The 20,783-nt window shown below is 50.9% G+C and overlaps 1 protein-coding gene across 2 annotated transcripts in view; it reads left to right on the forward strand.

The window, feature by feature from the left end:
* Positions 1-20,783, forward strand: part of Pdgfrb (platelet derived growth factor receptor beta) — a 38,761-nt gene that overhangs the window by 14,720 nt on the left and 3,258 nt on the right. Inside the window, 20 exon segments of one of the 2 annotated variants that reach the window (NM_031525.2) lie at positions 384-429; positions 1,455-1,775; positions 4,697-4,963; positions 5,671-5,798; positions 5,878-6,052; positions 6,598-6,790; positions 7,363-7,478; positions 9,119-9,242; positions 9,742-9,953; positions 12,129-12,223; positions 13,125-13,257; positions 13,729-13,833; positions 14,146-14,256; positions 15,493-15,652; positions 16,845-17,005; positions 17,573-17,691; positions 17,921-18,043; positions 18,685-18,796; positions 19,391-19,490; positions 19,990-20,095. In NM_031525.2, the coding sequence (NP_113713.1) occupies positions 390-429; positions 1,455-1,775; positions 4,697-4,963; positions 5,671-5,798; positions 5,878-6,052; positions 6,598-6,790; positions 7,363-7,478; positions 9,119-9,242; positions 9,742-9,953; positions 12,129-12,223; positions 13,125-13,257; positions 13,729-13,833; positions 14,146-14,256; positions 15,493-15,652; positions 16,845-17,005; positions 17,573-17,691; positions 17,921-18,043; positions 18,685-18,796; positions 19,391-19,490; positions 19,990-20,095 (2,901 nt within the window). In that variant the 5' untranslated portion in view covers positions 384-389. 2 annotated transcript variants of the gene reach the window in all.

The raw sequence follows: 20,783 nt of genomic DNA on the forward strand, positions 1-20,783 counted from the left end.
AGCTGTGGGAGCTCTCTGGGCTCTGGCTCACCCCCTCCGATTCCTCCAGGCCTTTCATCACACTTTCCCAAATATTTGTGCTGGCAGATAAGTGCCTGGTATTGGAACTGTCAACCGGACGAGGACAGGGCCATCAGAGCTGCCAAGTCCCCAATCTAGCCCAACTCCCCCCACTCCAGTGTAACATACAGGGACCCGTAGGCAAGGGACTCAACCAAGGTCATGTAAGAGCTGGAAGAAGAGAGGAGAGAGCTTGGGGACCTGGACATCTTCCCAGCCTGGAGATAGGCGACTGGATGCCCGGGCAGAGCTGACCCTTCAGGAACCAGGTCTAAGGTGGGCCTTAGCCCACACTGGACTCTGATCCATGTTTTACTCTACAGGGCACCATGGGGCTTCCAGAGGTGATGCCAGCTTCAGTCCTCAGAGGTAAGTAAGCTGGAGACAAGGGTGAGAGCCCCAAGGATGTCCCTCGGGAGCTGGCAGTGGTGATGCTTGGTAGCACTAGGACCCGAGAGTCTGGAAGTTCCACAGCGCTCTTGAGTCTCAGTTTCCCTGGATTGGGAAGCGGTCTGTAGAGGCCTCTTTCAGCCACTCACCTATTAGCTTTTCTTTCCATCCACTCAATGGATCCCTCCTTGTCCAGAACCACGAGCTCAAGCTCCTTGCTTATTCTACTGCATCCACGGCCCCCTCTGAGATACTCCAGCCTCCTCTATCCCTCTCCAGTCCAGCTGGACACTTGCCTTCAGCTCTCCAAGGTCTGGGCAAATGCTCAAGGACCCAGTGATGAGCCAGTGGCCTGCCCTACTCACCATTGTTTGATGGCCCTGCTGACTGACTGCATCTGCCCTGACCTTGGACACTAGGGAACACGGGGGTGTGGCTGACAAATCCTCCCTGTGAACAGTGAGTGACCATAGCTGCTTCTCCTAATCCTCCCTGAGAAGGTGCACGGGGGAGGCACCAATCATTTGACACATACACATCCTAACCCTCCCCACGCCCTGTCCTTCAAGCCCTCAGGGGCCTCAGCATCTCAATGGCCCTAAGTCTGCCCCGACTCTGAGCTACGTGAGAACCTCTTTCCTATGGTCACCTGTGAGCTCTGTAGAAACCTAAGCAGCTACAGCGAAGATGACCAGGGAGTGACCTGGAGGGCAATGCAGGAACCGGAGGTCTGGGGATTGCTTCCACAGGATTTCCTGCCTCTTTCTCCTGCATGCTGCCTGCACATAACATAGCTGAAGGGTTTGGAGGCTGGAGTCAGATGAGGCAGAGACCTGGGAAAGGAGCCCTTGAGGGCCTGACAACGATCAAGCAAGCAACTTGCATTGAATGGGAAGATGTAGTCTTTAAAGACTTGAGAGAAACTCAGGCCTCCCAGACAACTCTGAGGGAGGGGCTAACATCTCTTTGCCGTGACCATGATGTGTGACTCTTTTCGCCCAAAGGCCAATTGTTGCTGTTCGTGCTATTGCTCCTGGGACCACAGATCTCCCAAGGCCTAGTCATCACGCCCCCTGGGCCAGAGTTCGTCCTCAACATTTCGAGCACCTTTGTTCTGACATGCTCAAGTTCAGCTCCAGTGATGTGGGAACAGATGTCCCAGGTGCCCTGGCAAGAAGCAGCCATGAACCAGGATGGCACCTTCTCCAGTGTGCTGACACTGACTAATGTCACTGGGGGAGACACCGGAGAATACTTTTGTGTCTACAACAACTCACTGGGGCCAGAGCTCAGTGAGCGGAAGCGCATCTATATCTTTGTGCCAGGTAAGGATACAGCACACAGCACAGAAGGGAACTCCAAGAGTACCTCAGGGCTCTGCTAGATACAGGCAAAGAGAGCAGCGTCCAGCCTGCCTCAGCCAGCATGTTCCTTCCGCTGGTTGTCTCCTCTCTCCCAGCCACCTCTGCTCTTGTCTCCCAAGAATTCTGCATTCTCGGCTGGTTTCAACCTGTTCGTTTTGGCTTCCATATCCTACTGCCCTGGTTCTTTGAGCCCTAGGTACCTTTATGACCTCTCACCTCCTCACTCTGACTCCCCCGCTGTCAACATCGCAGGAAGAGCAGGAAATGGCCAATGAGAGCATCTTCTTCAGTCTCACTGTGCTAACAGAAGACCCAAGAGGATTTCTAAAGAACAGAATCGATCAGTACACTGTTCTAGAGGCCAGCATCTAGCAAGGGCCCCTCAAGATCTAGGGGTCAGCATCTGGCAAGAATATGTTCTTTTTCTTCCTCCTCTTCCTCCTCTCACCCTGGGAAGTCTCACATGTACGTAGCCTTGGCCGGTATGGAGGGCATTGTGTAATCCAGGTTGCCTTCAAACTCATAGAAATCCATCTGCCTCTGCTTCCTGAGTGCTGGGATCAAAGGCAGGTGCTGTCACACTCAGCTTCTTTTCTTTTTGAGGCAATGTCTAGTTGTTATATGGCCAACCCCAGCCTTGAACCTACCTCCTGCCTCCACCACCTGAATGTACTATGGTGCCTCTTTCATGAATGCTAGGCAGGCCACCTCCCCGTCTCTAGCCGTAGCAAAAGCCTTGTTACCTTATACCATGGCAAAGACTGAAGGGGTAGGACAGGAGAGGAGGCTGAACTTATCCCTTCGTAACTGCACCAGTCCATGATGCCTTCATGAGTAATCCCCCTGCTTCAACTTTCCTTTTTAATACTGGGGATTGAACCCAGGGTCTTGTCCATACTAGGGAAGGACGTTACCACTGAACCACATCCCCAGGCCTTTACATTATGATTATTTTTCAAATTATTTATTTTTATTTATGTGTATGAGTGCACTGTGTGTGCATGTGTGTGTGCATGTGTGCATGCATGTGTGTATGTGTGTGCATGCATGAGTGTGTGTGTATGTGTCTGTGTGTGTGTCTGTGTGTGTGTATATGTCTGTGTGTGTCTGTGTGTGTCTGTGTGTATGTGTGTGTATGTGTCTGTGTGTGTCTGTGTGTATGTGTGTATGTGTGTGTGTCTGTGTGTACATACATGTGTGTGTATGTGTGTATGTGTCTCTGTGTGTGTGTATGTGTCTGTGTGTGTATATGTGTGTATGTGTCTGTGTGTGTCTGTGTGTACATACATGTGTGTGTATGTGTGTATGTGTCTCTGTGTGTGTGTATGTGTCTGTGTGTGTATATGTGTGTGTGTATGTGTGTGTATGTGTGTGTGTCTGTGTTTGTGTGTGTGTCTGTGTCTGTGTGTGTCTGTGTGTGTATGTGTGTATGTGTCTCTGTGTGTGTATGTGTGTATGTGTCTCTGTGTGTGTATGTGTGTGTGTATGTGTGTGTGTCTGTGTGTGCTTGTGTGTATGTCTGTGTGTGTGTTTGTGTGTGTGCATGTGTGTATGTGTGTATGTGTGTGTATGTGTCTGTGTGTGTGTCTGTGTGTTTGTGTGTACATACATGTGTGTATGTGTGTATGTGTCTCTGTGTGTGTATATGTGTGTGTATGTGTGTGTGTATGTGTGTATGTGTCTCTGTGTATGTATGTGTGTATGTGTCTCTGTGTATGTATGTGTGTGTGTGTCTGTGTGTGTGTGCATGTGTGTGTCTGTGTGTATGTCTGTGTGTGTGTGCATGTGTGTGTCTGTGTGTGTGTCTGTGTGTGTGTCTGTGTGTATGTGTGTGTATGTGTGTATGTGTCTCTGTGTGTGTGTCTGTGTGTGTATGTGTGTGTGTATGTGTGTGTCTGTGTGTGTCTGTGTGTGTATGTGTGTGTGTATGTGTGTCTGTGTGTGTGTCTGTGTGTCTGTGTGTGTGTGTGTGTGTGTGTGTGTGTGTGTATGTGTGTGTTTACCAGCTGGAATTACAGGCAGTTGTGAGCTACTTGATGCAGGTGCTAGGAAACAAATTCAAATCCTCCGGAAGAACAGCAAGTTCTCTTAACCCCTGAGCCATCTCCCCAGCCTCACTATTATTGTTTTTAACTCTTCATTTTGAGGCAGAGTCTCACAAGGTTGCCATGACTGGCCTTGAATTCACCCAGAAGCATTGGCAAGCCTCAGCTCCACAGTTCTCTAACATCTCCCATCTGCTTCACAAGTAGCTGGGAGTCCAGGCCTTCCCCACCCAGACAAGCTGACAGTCATCCCTTACTTATTCTACCTGTAAATACCATTACAATGGCAATTATATTTGAATGCAGTTTGCAGGGGACCAACACCAGAACCATAGCAGCATCCTTATTCTACATTGAGGTGATTGAGGGGCAGAAAGGGGAAGAGACTGTTCAAAGTCAAAAAGCAATTCACCGGACGGCTAGAACCTCACTGTTCTGGCTGTGATTAAACAAGTTTGCCAATAGCAATTGGGAAGGGAAGGATTTACTTCATTTTAGTAGCTTACAGTCAGTCCATCAGGAAGAGAAGTCAGGGCAGGAACCTGATGGTAGAGACTGAAGCAGAGGCCATGGAGGAATGTAGCTTGCTCCTCATGGCTTGCCTAGCCTGCTTTCTTATATACCCCAAGACCACCTGCCCATGCAGGGCATCACCCACAGGGCGTTGAGCCTTTCCACATCAGTCATTAATCAAGAAAATGCCCCGCAGACTTGCCTACAGGTTATCCGATGGAGGCATTTTCTCAATCCAGGTTTCTCCTTCCCAGATGACCCTAGCTGATGTCAAGTTGACAAATTCTAACCAGGACATTCATTCCTTGGCTCTACTCTTGACAGATCCCACCATGGGCTTCCTCCCGATGGACTCTGAGGACCTATTCATTTTTGTCACGGATGTCACTGAGACGACGATTCCATGCCGAGTGACAGACCCCCAGCTGGAGGTGACGCTGCATGAGAAGAAAGTGGATATCCCCCTACATGTACCCTATGACCACCAGCGAGGTTTCATTGGTACTTTTGAGGACAAGACTTACATTTGCAAAACCACCATTGGGGACAGGGAAGTGGACTCCGATACTTACTATGTCTACAGCCTGCAGGGTGAGCCCCGCTTTCTGGCCCTTCATGGAAGAATCACCTGTCCGTTTACTAAGTGCACAGCTCCGTGTCTTATTAGGTTCTCTTGTAGTTTTGGGAGGGACCTAGTGTTCTCTACATTCTATAAAGGAAACAGTGGCTCGGAGAAAGGATGGAGTTGGTCCATAGTCACAGTGCACTAAGGGCTGGGCTATTCTGCACAAAGGTGGGGGCACAGACACAGGCTTGGAACCAGCCAGGTTTGGATACCGGCTTGGCCACTTCCCATCTGGACTTCTTTGCACAAGGCATACGGTTCCCATGAGCCTGATTCCCTCCCACCTTCCCCACCATAAGATGAGGATGAGGAAGACTGCCTTCCTTACAAGATTTTGCAGGGAAGTAAAATAAAAGAGATTAAGGTGCTTAGCATATGAAAGGTGCTTGGTAAATTTGGATTCCCAGAGAACTGGATTTTGGCTTTCAGATTGCTCTCTCATTGTCAGCTCCATGAGGGAAGACGTTCTGCCTGTGATGTTTGCTCCTCTAGCCCCAGTGTCTAGGATAGCGTTTGTATATAATAGTAGTTTAATTATTACTGATAGACTCAGTGAATGAATCTTTTACAATAGCCAGCCTTTCCCTGTGGACCACACCTGTTTCCCAAGCCTAGTGCTGGTGGCTAGTGATGCCCTCCTTGGCCCTAATCCAATCTCTTTGCCTCATTCCAGTGTCATCCATCAATGTCTCTGTGAATGCAGTGCAGACTGTGGTCCGCCAGGGCGAGAGCATCACCATCAGGTGCATCGTGATGGGCAATGATGTGGTCAACTTCCAGTGGACGTACCCCCGCATGAAGGTAAGCTGGGCGAAGGTTGGAAGGCAGGCTGGGCATCTCAGCTCTTGCTGGCTTCTGATTTGGGGACTTGACCTTGCAGAGTGGGCGGCTGGTGGAGCCGGTGACAGATTACCTCTTCGGAGTGCCCTCCCGCATTGGCTCCATTCTTCATATCCCCACCGCTGAGCTGAGTGACTCTGGCACCTATACTTGCAACGTGTCAGTGAGTGTGAATGACCACGGCGATGAGAAAGCCATCAACGTTACTGTGATCGGTGGGTGCCTTGGGCTCAGCCTTCTACCTCAGCCTGCGCTGGACCAGACTCTGGCACAGACCTGGGGTCTTCTTTTTCAGTATTAGACCCAAATGAAGTGCAGCAGCCCCAGATAGAACTCTGAGCCCAACCTAGACTTCCCACCTAGCCGCACTCCTAGTTCATTCTCAACCCCTCAGTGCAGGTCTTGGCAATCCCGTCGCCGAAGTCAACCACTGCACTAGTTTGAAGTCCCCCTGCACCATATATAAATATTAAGGATCCAGAACAGAAAACTACAAGTCCAGTCCCAACTTCAGCACTGACCCTAATGCCACCGGCATCAAATTCCATCCCTGCTTCTGTCCCACCTTGCGCTTCAGCTCTGTTGCCTGGAGAAACCTTGCCCCTAGATTCTAGAAGCCCCTAGAAGGTGCTTATCTTGCCTTTGGTCCGAGCTGGCTTCTTTGAACACTCCACTAGACATCCGCAGGATGCGTACTCTCATTGGTGTCTGGGCATAGCTCCGCCCACAGGGCCCGCCCCTGACTGTTGTACCTTCACAGAAAATGGCTATGTGCGGCTGCTGGAAACACTGGAAGACGTACAAATTGCTGAGCTGCACCGGAGCCGGACGTTGCAGGTGGTGTTTGAGGCTTATCCGACGCCCTCTGTCCTGTGGTTCAAGGACAACCGTACCTTGGGTGACTCCAGCGCTGGCGAGTTGGTTCTGTCCACTCGCAACGTGTCTGAGACCCGGTGAGCACCAGCTAGTCCACTTGTTTTGGAAGCTTCGAAGCTGCCGGACAGCCCCGGGGCCCTCAGCCATCAACAAACCTAGGACCTTCTTGTCTGAGAGTTTGTTGTGTGATAGACACATGCCAGGTACTAGGGAAACTGTAGGAGCAGAGCAGGCCACTCTGCTCCTCCCGGTGCGGGTGGCAGACACTGACGGGTTGGCCACTCAGAGGTTTAGTTACCTTGTGATGAACAGAACCAGCAGGTAACAGTCAAAAGCAAACGCGCTGGATGGGAAGAGGGTGTCCCCAAGGCTAGAGATCAGCAGACAGGCAAGAATATGCCCCTCTGATGGGGATAAGCTTTTGAGAGACAGAAACACACGCTAGCCCTTCCCAAGCCTTCCTGGTAGTTTAGATGAACTGCCTGTGGCTGAGGACTCAGGAGACTGGGTGTGGATCTTAACTCTGCCGTTACCCCTGTGTGACCTTGGCAAAGCTATCCCTTCCCTTGGCATTCTATAGGAAGGCGAGGATGCTTTAGGGGTTCCTGCAGTTCTGATCACAGTTCCCCTGGCCTGGCCTGCTCCATAGGTATGTGTCAGAACTGACCTTGGTACGTGTGAAGGTGTCAGAAGCGGGCTACTATACCATGCGGGCCTTCCATGCGGACGACCAGGTCCAGCTCTCATTCAAGCTGCAGGTCAATGGTAAGGACCACCCCACTTCCCCTCTCTCTCCCCCTCCCTCCTTTCTCCATTTCTTTTCCTTCCTTCTCTGCTCATCCACCCATGGCAGAGCCTGGAGAAAGGGCCTGGAACCAAGAAGGCTACATTTTAGATGGTTGATCTGGCAGGTCCCCTCTCTGGGCCTCAGTTTCCCCAGCTGTAAAAGGTGACTGTCAGATTATACTGGTGCTTCCTCCAAGTCTGGGCCATTTATGTACTGATGGCACAATTTTACTTCTCGCATACAATTCGTACTCTGCTGAGTAGTTCCAATGTGGCAGTCTGTTCTATCTTTTATGATTTGCATCCTAGGAGGGGAAGAGAAATAGAAAAGGAGGATGGGCTGGAGAGATGGCTCAGTGGCTCTAAGAGCACTGACTGCTCTTCCAGAGGTCCTGAGTTCAAATCCCAGCAACCACATGGTGGCTTATAACCATCTGTATTGAGATCTGATGCCCTCTTCTGGTGTGTCTGAAGACAGCTACATGTATTTATATATAATAAATAAATAAATCTTAAAAAAATCACAGAAAACAAAGAAGGTTAGAAGGTAACATGCAACTGTAGCAGGAGGGGAAGGAGATAGATGGATAGATAGATAATAGATGATAGATATAGATAGATAATAGATGACAGATAATAGATGATATAGATAGATAGATGATAGATAATAGATAATAGATGATAAATAGATGATAGATATAGATAGATAATAGATGACAGATAATAGATGATATAGATATATGATAGATAGTAGATAGATAGATAGATTGATTGATTGATTGGAGAGAACCTGGCATAGCATGGCATAGCAGGAGGTGAGAGTTGTAGTTTTTACTATGGTGATCAGGGTTGGCCTTGTTCTAGAGGTGACATTTGTGAGAAGGCTTGAAGAAGGGAGGGCATTGGACAAGTGGGTATTTGTGGAAAAGGCGCTCCAGAACATGTGTCACCCCTTGTCACATTGCCAGAGAAATAGGAGGAAGTTGGGCGTGGCCAGATCAGAGGGCGCTGGCACATATGGCGGGTCATGAGGTTAGGGCCTCCCAGAAATGGAAGGGGACGGAGGGGAGTCACTGGGTAAGAGCTTGCAGCTGGGTACAGAGACTTTGGCTTCTATTGGGCCTGATGGGAAGGGCTATGACAGGGACTCCAGCGACACAATAACCACTTAATGTTTTGTCGATTCGCTCCCTAAAAATAAATGTATTTTGAAAGACAAATTTAGCAACTCAATTGTAGATGGAAATTCAGTGTCATATGCCATAAATATAAAACACTCAAATGAATTCAGAGAAGACAAAGCAGTGCCCAGCTTCATGGGCCTGGCTGCCCAGGGCTCCTGCCAGTTCTCTCTTTGAAGAGCAGGTCTCAGAGGGATGTTAAGGGCAGACTCTGAGCCTTGCCCTTTGATGTACCCCAAAGGAATCTGTCACTTTCACACTGGGACTCCTGGCGTCTGATGCTTCACCTGCAACCCCTGCTGGGGACGAGAGGGTTGTGGGAGGAGGGAAGGGGGTCAGGACGAAGCGGACATGATACACTGTGGTTCGAGTCCTCCTGAAGGCCTTTCCTGAGCTCTGTTCTGATCACCTCACTTCCTGACCCTGTACTCTGTCCAGTCCCTGTCCGTGTACTGGAGCTGAGTGAGAGTCATCCTGCCAATGGGGAGCAGATACTCCGCTGTCGGGGCCGGGGCATGCCTCAGCCAAATGTCACCTGGTCTACCTGCAGAGACCTCAAAAGGTGAGCACACCTTGAGGCCAGGCCTCCCAGAGTATATGCAGCTGCCTAGAATGCTCCTTTAGGGTAATCTAGACCGGCCTCTTCACCTGAGAGGTCCAGGCCACATCTTTGATCATTCCTCTGCCTTCCGGGAGATACCTAACCCACATTTCTCCTTTTCTTACCTTGATCCTGAGCCATCCTCAACCTAGGAAGGTGCAGGGTCTGGCCCCCAGAGGTGTCTAGTTCACCCAGTGGATATGCGGGGATTGCCTCTCTATCCTTAACACGTTGAGTAACCTTGAGGGTCAAATGAGTGAATTTTGCCATTCAGGAGTCTCAGTTCTGGACTGGGAGCGCCCCCTGCTGGCCCATCTAGGCAGCACAGTAGGAATCTGCTTAAAGAGCAAGCAAAGAAATCAAACGTTTCTACCACCATTCACAGTCTTACTTTCCCCCACCATTTGCAGAGAGGAAGCTAAGAGAGTCTGCAAGCCAGTCCTTTTGTGTCTCCTGGCAGGTGTCCGCGAAAACTGTCACCCACACCCTTGGGGAATAGTTCCAAGGAGGAGAGCCAGCTAGAAACGAACGTGACTTTCTGGGAGGAAGATCAGGAATATGAGGTGGTGAGCACGCTGCGCCTGCGTCACGTGGACCAGCCACTGTCAGTGCGCTGTATGCTGCAGAACTCGATGGGCAGAGATTCACAAGAGGTCACCGTGGTACCACACTGTGAGTGCCCTAGCTGCGGATGGCTCTGATGAGCTCTCACCCCTTCCTTGATCCCACCTCACTGAGTCCGAGTTCCCAAAGCAGATCAAGTCAGCATACTCAGAAGAATGTTACAAAGTCTACCAGAGTAGGTTCCTAGGCGCGCACACGAAATGTGACATTGACACAAGTGCACAAACACAACTTTATACACCACAAACACGAAACACATTGACATTTAGGTGTAGAAAGTGAAACTGGCACGCGAGATGCACGCTGTAAACTTGCATGAGCCGGTTGATACTGGGAGTCAGGCGTACACTCTTCACGGGCACGCCGTCTGCGCCGAGGAGGCTTTGTCTCCAGAGTATATGCGTGTTAGCATCTACTCAAGCATACCCAGTGCTGTTCGTGGATGTGAAACTGCAGAATATATTTTTGTGAGCCGTGCGTATGAGACCAGCCAGATCTAATATATCAAATGCTGAAAGATGAGTGGGGATTAGCTAGCTCGTGAGGGCTGTGGAAAAGCCTAGCATAGGCTCTGTGTGGGTTCTGAGGAGTTGAAGCAAATGAGCCCGGATGCAGGGCACACTGTATGTGGATTTGGAGTAGGGGAGGGATTAGGGAGGGAAGTGGTAAAGAATGGGGCTACAGGATGCAGAATACAGCTACAAGATACAGGATACAGGATACAGCTGCAAAGAGTATTTCGTAGACAATCAAACACAGACCCATGCACACTGCGCATATACCTGAAAACAGAGACATGCACACACCCACGCAGGTGTACACACACAGAGGCTTCCGCAGGCTTGTACATGTCTGCTTATGTACATGCCTGTCACCTGCCCTTAGAGGAAGGGTGAGCTTTTAAAGCATCCTTACTGGGACTGCAGAGATGGCTCAGAGGTTAAGTGCACTTGCTGCTCTTCCAGAGGCTCTGAGTTCCGTTCCCAGCACCCACATCAGGCAGCTCACAACCACCTGTAGCTCCAGATCCCGTGGATCTACAGCCTTCTTCTGACCTCTGTGAGCATCCACATGTGTGGCATTCTGTCATACAAATGCTCACATATATACACACAAAAATATATAAGATATGTGTTCATTGCTTTAGGCATCGCAGATTTCTTTGCACTTGCACTGCCAAGCATATAGTCCTTACGGTCTAGGTGTTAGAAAAATTAAGTGCCCTTATTCCCCCATATTCTCATCTATGCACACAGGTAGACTAGCTCTGGGCCCGAGTAAATGCAGAGGAAAAGTCATGTGTGACGCCTGCACAGGACGCCATGTGCTATTACACGGAGACCCAGCTATTACACGGAGACCCAGGATGACTCTGATGGGTCTCTGGAGAGTGCAGGCTTCCTTTGTAAGACCAGGATGTAGGGATGTAGGGAAGAGAGAACAGAAATGTCAGCCAGTGACCCTGAGAAGGAAAAGATGGGGCTAAGCCAGAGGAAGGCTCCCTGGGGAACAGAGGAGGGCAGGAAGAAGCAAATTCCCAGAGCACAACAGCTCCTGCTAAGTGGGAGAGGACAGGGGATGGGGGTTCAGCCAGGCTGACTAGGGAGGTGATGTAAACAGTGAGGCTGAAGTCTTGGGCTAGAGAGGACTCAGGGCTCAGGGAGACCTGCATGTTCACCTCAGGGCCCCGGGAGGTGCATACTGACTGTGCCACACACACTAGTGGTCCCCAGGCTGGGGCTGGGAGGAACAGACTTCTGGGTGTGGATTATTCAGGCTGCTGAAGTTCAGAGTCAGCTCCTTCGGGAGTCACTCGGTGAGTGCCTCAGCCATTTGGTTAGGAATGGCTCTTAAATCTATGACCCAGGAATGACTGCCCAATAGGGCATGGACTCAGAGAAGAGGGGGTCGTGGCCTGGTCCCCAGAGTGCCTAATGCTGTGAGAGGCATAGGTCATTCTCAGGAACCAGAAGAGAGTTCCCCAGCCTAGCTGGATGTTGCAGAAGCCAGCCTGAGCCTGACTGTCATCTGAGGGGAGTCACTGAGGGGCCCTGGGCTTGTAGGAAAGACCAGAGTGTAGGCCCTGAGGTCAGATATCTAGGCAGTAAGAGCTCACGTGCTCAGCAGAGCAAGTCCAACGGATCTGTGATGCTCCCAGCAAGATGGGGAAAGCAGCTACCCAGATACTGTTTGCTTATGGCCTACTCTGGTCTTTGTCCTCAGCCTTGCCTTTCAAAGTGGTGGTGATCTCAGCCATCTTGGCCTTGGTGGTCCTTACTGTCATCTCTCTCATCATCCTCATCATGCTGTGGCAGAGGGTAAGCCTGTGTATGGGTGCAGAGTGGTACCCATATTTCCTCACGGTCTCCACTGTATGTTACACAATCCAGCCCATAGGAAAGGCACAACACAGAGTTCAGCCTGGAGCTGACTTAGAGCGTTGCTGGGTCTCCAGCTCCCTCAGTCCTTACTGGGCTGACGTGATCAGTCCAGGACTCTTGCCCCTGCTCTTTCCTCTGCCTCAGTCCTTCCCGCTCAACTCAGTCCTGGTGCAAATGGTGCATTGTGGGTGGACTATCATGGCCCCAAGATTCTTTCAGCTCTAACCCATAGAGACTGCCATGAGTCACAAGAATGCAATCTGACCCCAGGATTCTGTTCTGACGCTCTATTCTGACATTTCCCCTTTCTGTAACTCCAAACACTTAAGATTCCGGAATTGGGACTCTAGTCCCCCTTCATCCTGTCATTATAAGATTCCAATCCTGTGACTCCAAGATCCTAAGATTTCCACATCCAAAGGCTGTGTCCTTTTGAGACCCCACAGAGACAGAGTAGGCATTTGGAATCTGTCCTATCATATGTCGCTTTCTGGGTAACCTGCTCTTTCCGTCTGAGGAGTAACTGGGGCTCAGAGAGAAACTAGTAAAGCAGCTCTAGTGAGTGTGGGCCATGCTGCCAGTTGCTGTCTAGAGGCTGCGTCCTCAGGGTTTCTCAGCCATACTTTCTGCCCCTGAGTCCCCTTAGTGAGTTGCCTCTGAGCTCACGGAGGCCTTGGTTTTGCTAGCCATCCATTGTGTCATTTTCAAATACGTCCCTGCCCTCTCTTGGTCTCAGAGTCTCCTGTCTCATTTGCCACCTAAGGGGCTGGACCTGATAGGCTCAAGGCCAAAGATGCCCTCTGGCTGTCTCCTCTGTTATTGGTCTTGTTTCCTACAGAAACCACGCTATGAGATCCGATGGAAGGTCATTGAGTCTGTGAGCTCTGACGGCCATGAGTACATCTATGTGGATCCTGTGCAGTTGCCTTACGACTCCACCTGGGAGCTGCCACGGGACCAGCTTGTTCTGGGTCAGTTCTAAGAGGCGTTAAGTGGCAATGGGGACACTGGGACCTTCTCCCAGTGTGGCTGCTACTAGCTGAGACATAGAGCTGATATCTTGCCTTCTCTGGGTCTTAGTATCCTTTCTCTGTGGTGAAGATAAGGTGACCCCATAGCACTGAAGCCCTGGAACCCCAAGGTTAATATGGGACTCCTCCAGGCCAAAGAGGAAGTATTGGATGTAGGCCGGGGGGTCTGAGGCAGTTACAGAGGAGCTGGGCTTGCCCAAGGAGGCAGGAGGTCTTTCAGGGACTCCAGGGGAGACAGATAGCATTCAGGATCTAGAGGAGACCCAGAGGATGGGAAACCTCCTGAGGGGGAGCACAGTAGAGTGGTTGGACAGATGTGGAAGGTGACCTAAGAGAATATTCCCCAACCTAAACAGAAAGATGGGATGAGGGATCCAGCTCCCAGGAGCTGAGGGGTTCTATCCATCCTAGGACGCACTCTTGGCTCTGGGGCTTTCGGACAGGTGGTGGAGGCCACGGCTCATGGTCTGAGCCACTCACAGGCCACCATGAAAGTGGCTGTCAAGATGCTGAAATGTGAGTCTCGAAATGTGAGGTAACCCACCCCTTCTTCACACCCAGGATCTCACTTGGTCCTACCCTTCCTTGTCCTTTTAGTTTCTTCTGAAGGAGCCTGGTCCTGAGGTTGTGGGACAGAAGGGCTCCTCACTGTGACCTTTTTGGGTGCTTCCTCCTTCTCTCCCCTCCTCCCACCTTCTTCCCTCTCCTATGTCCACCCTAGGACACTAGTGGTACAACAGGGTGGGGCAGAGGAAGCAGAGTAGGCCCTGGCAGGGCCTCTACACTGCCTCAGTGGCCCACCCAGGCTGAGTCCCTCTTCCCCCTCAGCTACAGCCAGAAGCAGTGAGAAGCAAGCCCTCATGTCGGAGCTGAAGATCATGAGTCATCTCGGACCCCACCTGAACGTGGTCAACCTGCTGGGGGCCTGTACCAAAGGAGGTACTGAACCCATGCCCCGGAGGATTCTGGGGCTCCTCTCTTTCCTGTTATCCCTCAGTCCATCAACAACAGAACACCCCCAACAGAGTGTCCACATACTGCCGCCCAGGGCTCTTATTTCACTGTCCTGGATGGGCTCAGTTTTAGAATCTCCGACTCACAATACCTTCACAGTGAAGAGATCCCTCAGGCTACTAGTTCCTGCAGTTTTAGAATTCAAGTCTTTTCAGATTTTTTTTTCAGGTTCTTAGATTTTATGTGAATGGGTTTGTTGTTTTGTTTTGTTTTTGTTTTGTCTGTATGTCAGTGTGTGTGTGTGTGTGTGTGTGTGTGTGTGTGTGTGTGTGTGTGTGTCTGGTACCTGAGAAGGCCAGAAGAGGTCATCGGATCTCCTGAAACTGGAGTGGCAGATGCTTGTGAGCCACTGTGTAAATGATGGGTGTTGAACCAAGGTGGTGTCATGAACAAGTGCTCTTAACAGCTGACCATCTCTCCAGTCCCCCTTTTCATATTTCTACAATACATTCTGAAAACTGCGAGAAAGTAACAACTTCTACAACACAGAGACAAGCAGAACCATGTACTAACCAGGAACTGGTTTTGCTCGCATCAGTGTTGGAAGTCACTCTGCCAACTGCGATTGTTTGAGGGCCTGGTTACCCACTGGGCTATCTACATAATAATAATCATGAAGTTATTGCCCTTTGCAGCTGCTTGTTGTGAGATCTGGGATTTTCCTCAGTATTGTGTAATCAGTCTAAATACAGAAGTACATCGTGCGCGGACTGCTGGCTGTGCCTGCAATGACTATATTTCAAAAGTGTTGTTTTCATCTGTTAGATGGCCGTAAGTGTGTTGAACTTAAGTGTATTCAGCACATTGTGCTAACCATCACGTTCCCCTGCTCTGTGTAGACCAGCATCTGAAGTGTGCACCAGTCTGAAAACAGCCACGGCAACTGGTATCATAGGCTTGCTACATGCTGAGCCCTCAAAGGCATCTCAGGGGTCAAGGGCGGGTGTCAGCCCCTGGCCAGATGGGCAAAGGAAGCACCCTGGAGATTAGCAGCTTGTTTGCACCCACAGAGGCAGGGAAGCAACCCAGGTCCGCAAGGTGCCAGCATCTCTGCCGTCTTGCTGTGTCTCCACACCACCAAGACTCCATATTGGCTTTGTGGCCATGCTGGGAAGACTGAGGCCTTCCTCAGAGTCTGTCCCTGAGCCTGTCCTTCTGCAGGGCCCATCTACATTATCACGGAATACTGCCGTTATGGTGACCTGGTGGACTACCTGCACCGAAACAAACACACCTTCCTGCAACGACACTCCAACAAGCATTGTCCACCCAGCACTGAGCTCTACAGCAACGCCCTGCCGGTGGGGCTCTCCCTACCCAGGTATGGGGGAGGCAGCACCCAGTGAGTGCCTGCCAAGCATATGGGAACTCCTTGTCCCAAGGTGCAAGTGTGGGCCCTGGGGCAGTCACTTCCCAGAGGCAGCACTCTGACCGGATAGTAATGATGGTCATGGGGGGTGGGGGGAGTGCCATTTCAGTGAGCCAGGCTCCATCCCAAGCCTTCTGTTCATGTGACTCCTGGAACCCATGGAGCATCCTTGTGTTCTAGGTGTCTTGTTCTCTTGCCTTAAGGACATAAGGGACAGAGAGCCAGGCTCCCTGCCGTAGTTCCTCTGCCTTCTACAAGCCAACCTCTCCAGTACCCTACCAGTAATCCAACTCTTTCTGATGACTTCAAAAGGGATACTTGTTTTTTTGTTTTGTTGTTTGTTGATTTAAAAGGCAAAGACAGGAGTAACTTTGGAAGGGTACACACAGAGAATGCGGGGACGCGCTCCTGACCTCTCTGACACTGCTCCATTCCCTTGCACAATGTGTTAGTTCCATTCCTCCCTGGGGGTTAAGGCTGGGGGGGGGATGTCCAGGTGAGACCTTGCTACCACTCTAGATTATGTACCTCCTGGCCCCTTAGGTATAGGTAGGAGAGAGAGAGAGAGAGAGAGAGAGAGAGAGAGAGACAGAGACAGAGACAGAGAGACAGAGAGAGACAGAGAGAGACAGAGAGACAGAGAGAGAGGCAGAGACAGAGACATAGAGAGAGAGACAGAGAGACAGAGAGAGAGGCAGAGAGAGAGACAGAGAGAGAGGCAGAGAGAGACAGAGATAAAGACAGAGAGGCAGAGAGACAGAGACAGAGAGACAGACAGAGAGGCAGAGAGAGACAGAGACAGAGAGACAGACAGAGACAGAGACAGAGAGAAACAGAGGGGGGAGGGGTGCTTTGGTCTGGCTAGGTGTGTGGTCATCTCTCTTAACACCCATTTAACACACTGGACCTGGCTGCTGAGTGTGAACTCTGAGCTCACAGACTGGGTCCTTTGTCATTCTGGGAGCCCCAGGGCACATCTCAGGGCCACACAGGTTAGTTAAAGGGGTTTGAGTCCCAGTCATTCACACTGTACGGTGAGACTGAGGAAATCCACAGATGACAAGGCCCCCATGGGCTCAGGTTGAGCAGGGGACTGGAGCAGAAAAAACCAGGGCTCTTCATTATTCCATTCTTCTGCCTGCAGCCACTTGAACCTGACTGGGGAGAGCGACGGTGGTTACATGGACATGAGCAAGGATGAATCTGTAGATTACGTGCCCATGTTGGACATGAAAGGACACATCAAATACGCGGACATCGAGTCCTCCAGCTACATGGCCCCTTACGATAACTATGTCCCATCTGGTAAGTGGAGAAAGTGTTGCCACACCCGTCACCTGTGTGCAGGTTCATCCCGCAGGCTCATTGATGCCTTTCTATCAGCGTCCTTAATGACTGTAGTCTTGTAGCAACCCTGGGAGGAAGCTAGTTCATTTCATTGGTGTGGAAACTGAGGCTGCCTGCCTGACCAGTGCTGCTGTACAGCGGAACCCTGGCCCGAGTCCTGCTGCTGGTTTCAGAAGCATGCACACAGCCAGCAAAAGGGGAAAGATTGGTGAAGGTGGCCTCCTAGGACCTGGAGGAAGACAGATCTGCTCTGAGTTGGCCCATGTTGGTGAATGTCCTGAGAAACAAACAGGCGAGCTTTAGCTAGAGGCTCCAGGGCTTAGGCCAGAGGTTTCTCTTGATAATGCATACAATGAAAGCAGAAAGAGATTTGTGTTAGACACTTAAGAACTCATCCTCCTAAGGGAACTCTTCGAGAATCGGCAGCCACAGTATTGCCTGTTCAGCCATCCACAAGCCTAAAGACAGGGCTCTTCTTGGTCTATGGTATACATAAAGTAACCCTCAACCTTTTGTGCTCTCTAGCCCCTGAAAGGACCTATCGTGCTACCTTAATCAACGACTCACCAGTGCTCAGCTACACGGACCTCGTGGGCTTCAGTTACCAAGTGGCCAATGGCATGGAATTCTTGGCCTCTAAGAACGTATGTGTGGTCCTGATGGGGCAAGGCAGGATTGTGGGAAGAGGGGTCAGCTAGCCAACCGGAGCCTTCCACACGCATGGCCCCATGAGACAGCTCCCGACCCTCTGATAGGCAAGGGTATTGAGAAACCACACACCTGGGAAGGCACACGTTTCCCCTAAAGCTCTGGCCCAGAGGGTCTTCTCCCACAATTGCCCCTTGGCTTCAGCTCCCCTCTTCCCTGATCCAGTGTGTTCACCGAGACCTGGCGGCCAGGAATGTGCTCATCTGTGAGGGCAAGTTGGTCAAGATCTGTGACTTTGGCCTGGCTCGAGACATCATGCGGGACTCAAACTACATCTCCAAAGGCAGTGTGAGTGTCTTCACCATCCGTGGGGTTGTCCCAAGGGTACTCCATCCCTGGGTACAAGTCCCCTCCAATCCATGTGGCCACACTTCAGTATGGGGCCCCTGCCGGCTTATCCTACCAGCAGAGATGCCAATGCTCCTCAAGGGTAGGACAAGAAGCCTCCTAGCTTTGTTGTGCACAGTGGGAAAAGACAGGGAGAGGATCACGTGTCACTGTAGGGGCTGAATTGGGACCAGCTGCAGTGGAACTGGGGTGAATGGGAAGAGGTATAAACAGCCCTGTTCTAGATGTAAGGTGAGCAGAGGAGTAGCCCAAATGATAAGGTAAGACAGGTCTTGAAGCCCAGAGGTAGAATGACTGCAGACCCCAGAGACCAAAGAGAGCTCCTGGGCACGTCCCTGGCTACCCATTTCTAGGCACAGCCCACCCTGGGGCTTCCCCCAGGGTCACAGGCTACCATGTGTCTAGCTAGTGAGTTGGGAAGCAGCCTCCCTATGCTCTGGCCAGGAGTGTGCTTAGAACTTCGGAGTGGAGTGAGAGAGGATGCGGTAGCTGCCGGGCCTCCTCCTTCCCAGGTGTGGTACAGCTGAGAGACTGGCCACTGAGATTCTCTCTGTACTCAGTGCCCGTCTTAACCTCTGCAGACTTTCCTGCCTCTGAAGTGGATGGCCCCAGAGAGCATCTTCAACAGCCTCTACACCACCTTGAGTGATGTGTGGTCCTTTGGAATCCTACTCTGGGAAATCTTCACACTGGGTGAGCCATTTCTTCACCCAGCCCCAAGTTATACACCAGAGCATTTACTCTCCCACCTCGACCTCCCTCCTGATTGCTTCCCAGGCTGGACGGAGGGGACTGTGGGACAGACGTTGGACATGAGCTGGGATTCAGGGGCAAGTCCAGACAGAATCACTCTTTACATTCTTTGGCAAGTCCTCTGCCAGCTCTGGGTCTTTACTTTCCCATCCAAGCATCAAAGAGATTAGACATTAAAAAAAAAAATACTTGGAGCCAGCTGTAATGGTGTATACCTGTAATCCCAGAACTTGGGAAGCAGGAAAATGGTAAGTTTGAGGCCAGCCTGAGCTACATAGACTCCATCTTTGAAAAACAAAGCGAGTAAACACACACACACACACATACACACACACACACACACACACACACACACACACACACCCTGCTTAGATATCTATTGCTTCCCTGTTTCCATCTCTGTGTGGACTCTATCTTCTAATGCCAAGGGCGTTGTGTTCTCAAATATGCCAAGACAGCATAGCATGCCTGAGAGGACACGCTGCCACTCCCCACACTCCGAGACAGTATGTCCCTGTGTCTGTTCCATGACAGGTGGCACCCCTTACCCAGAGCTGCCCATGAACGACCAGTTCTACAATGCCATCAAGAGGGGCTACCGCATGGCCCAACCTGCTCATGCCTCCGACGAGATGTGAGTAGAACCTTGTGCACTCGGGAGGAACTTGGGGGTTCCAGGGAATCGCAACTCTTGTTCAAAGGCTAGACGAATCCTGCTAGAACTGGATCAAGGTGTTCAAAATGGTGCCATCAGGAAGTTCTTTCCCAGTCTAGGTCTCCACTTTCTCTATGCTGGCTTCAAATTCAAGCCTGCCCTGCACATGTGGCTGCCGTTAGCAACACCCTGACATCTTACTGCTTGCATTGCTCCAGTAAAAGACCAGCGCTGGCCTTTTAAGGGCTCAGCTTGGTCCCATACCATCAGAACCAGGCCTGAGTTGGGAGGATGAAAATCCCTATTGGTCAAATTCAGGTTACAGTGATTTCCACAATGTCTTAGACTGTGCAGAGTCATGGATGGGGGAAGCTGGGATCAATAAGCCACCAGGCTGCCCCTCCTCAGCCTCTCTCTCTCTCTCTCTCTTTCTCTCTCTCTCTCTCTCTCTCTCTCTCTCTCTCTCTGCTTCCATCAGCTATGAGATCATGCAGAAATGCTGGGAAGAAAAGTTTGAGACTCGGCCCCCCTTCTCTCAGCTGGTGCTGCTCCTGGAGAGGCTTCTGGGTGAAGGCTATAAAAAGGTATGTGGGGATAAGGCAGGGTAGAAGACAGTTGCTGGCCAAATCCTGTGCACTTGGCTGGGATTTGGGAAGAAATGTCCTTCACCCGCTCTGAGCCTCAGTTTCTCTGCTGGTCCTAGAAACTGTGAACTTATTTATTTTAAAAGAACCAAGATGAGGAAGCTGATTAATGTGACCCAGAGAGGTGCCGTAGGTAATCCTGTCTGTCAAACCTGTGTACCCTGAAGACATTGGTCCTTCTTCAGAAGTGTGAGCAACCCCAGGCTCTCTGGAACCCTCACTGCAACTACTTAAACCTTGTCCCAGGTTCATGCAAGACTGACAGAACCAGTCTGTCCTGAGCTCAGCTTGTCTTCCCATCTGGGGTGGTCCTAGGGAGATGGAGACAAAGTGGAGTCACCACTGTTTCATTGCAAGGGACACTGACCTCCAGCCCTAACAGGGAAACCACAGTGGCATGAGAGCCCATATCTATTTACTCTGAAGTGGGGTGGAAGTTAGGGTCATGGCTACCATGCCCAGCTCCCTGCCCTTCCCTAGGGGACTCTGAACTTGTCTCGGGATGCCAGGTAGGAGGGCAGCTCACCATTGCAGCTTTGTGCAGGACCTCGTTCTCTGAGCACTAGCTGGGGTGGAGGGTCTCTAAGACATTGCCCATCTCTCACCCATCTTTTCTTCATTCCCTGTC

The sequence above is a fragment of the Rattus norvegicus genome, chromosome 18 (genome assembly GCF_021556685.1).
Source record: "Rattus norvegicus strain SHRSP/BbbUtx chromosome 18, alternate assembly SHRSP_T2T, whole genome shotgun sequence".
NCBI lineage: Eukaryota > Metazoa > Chordata > Mammalia > Rodentia > Muridae > Rattus > Rattus norvegicus.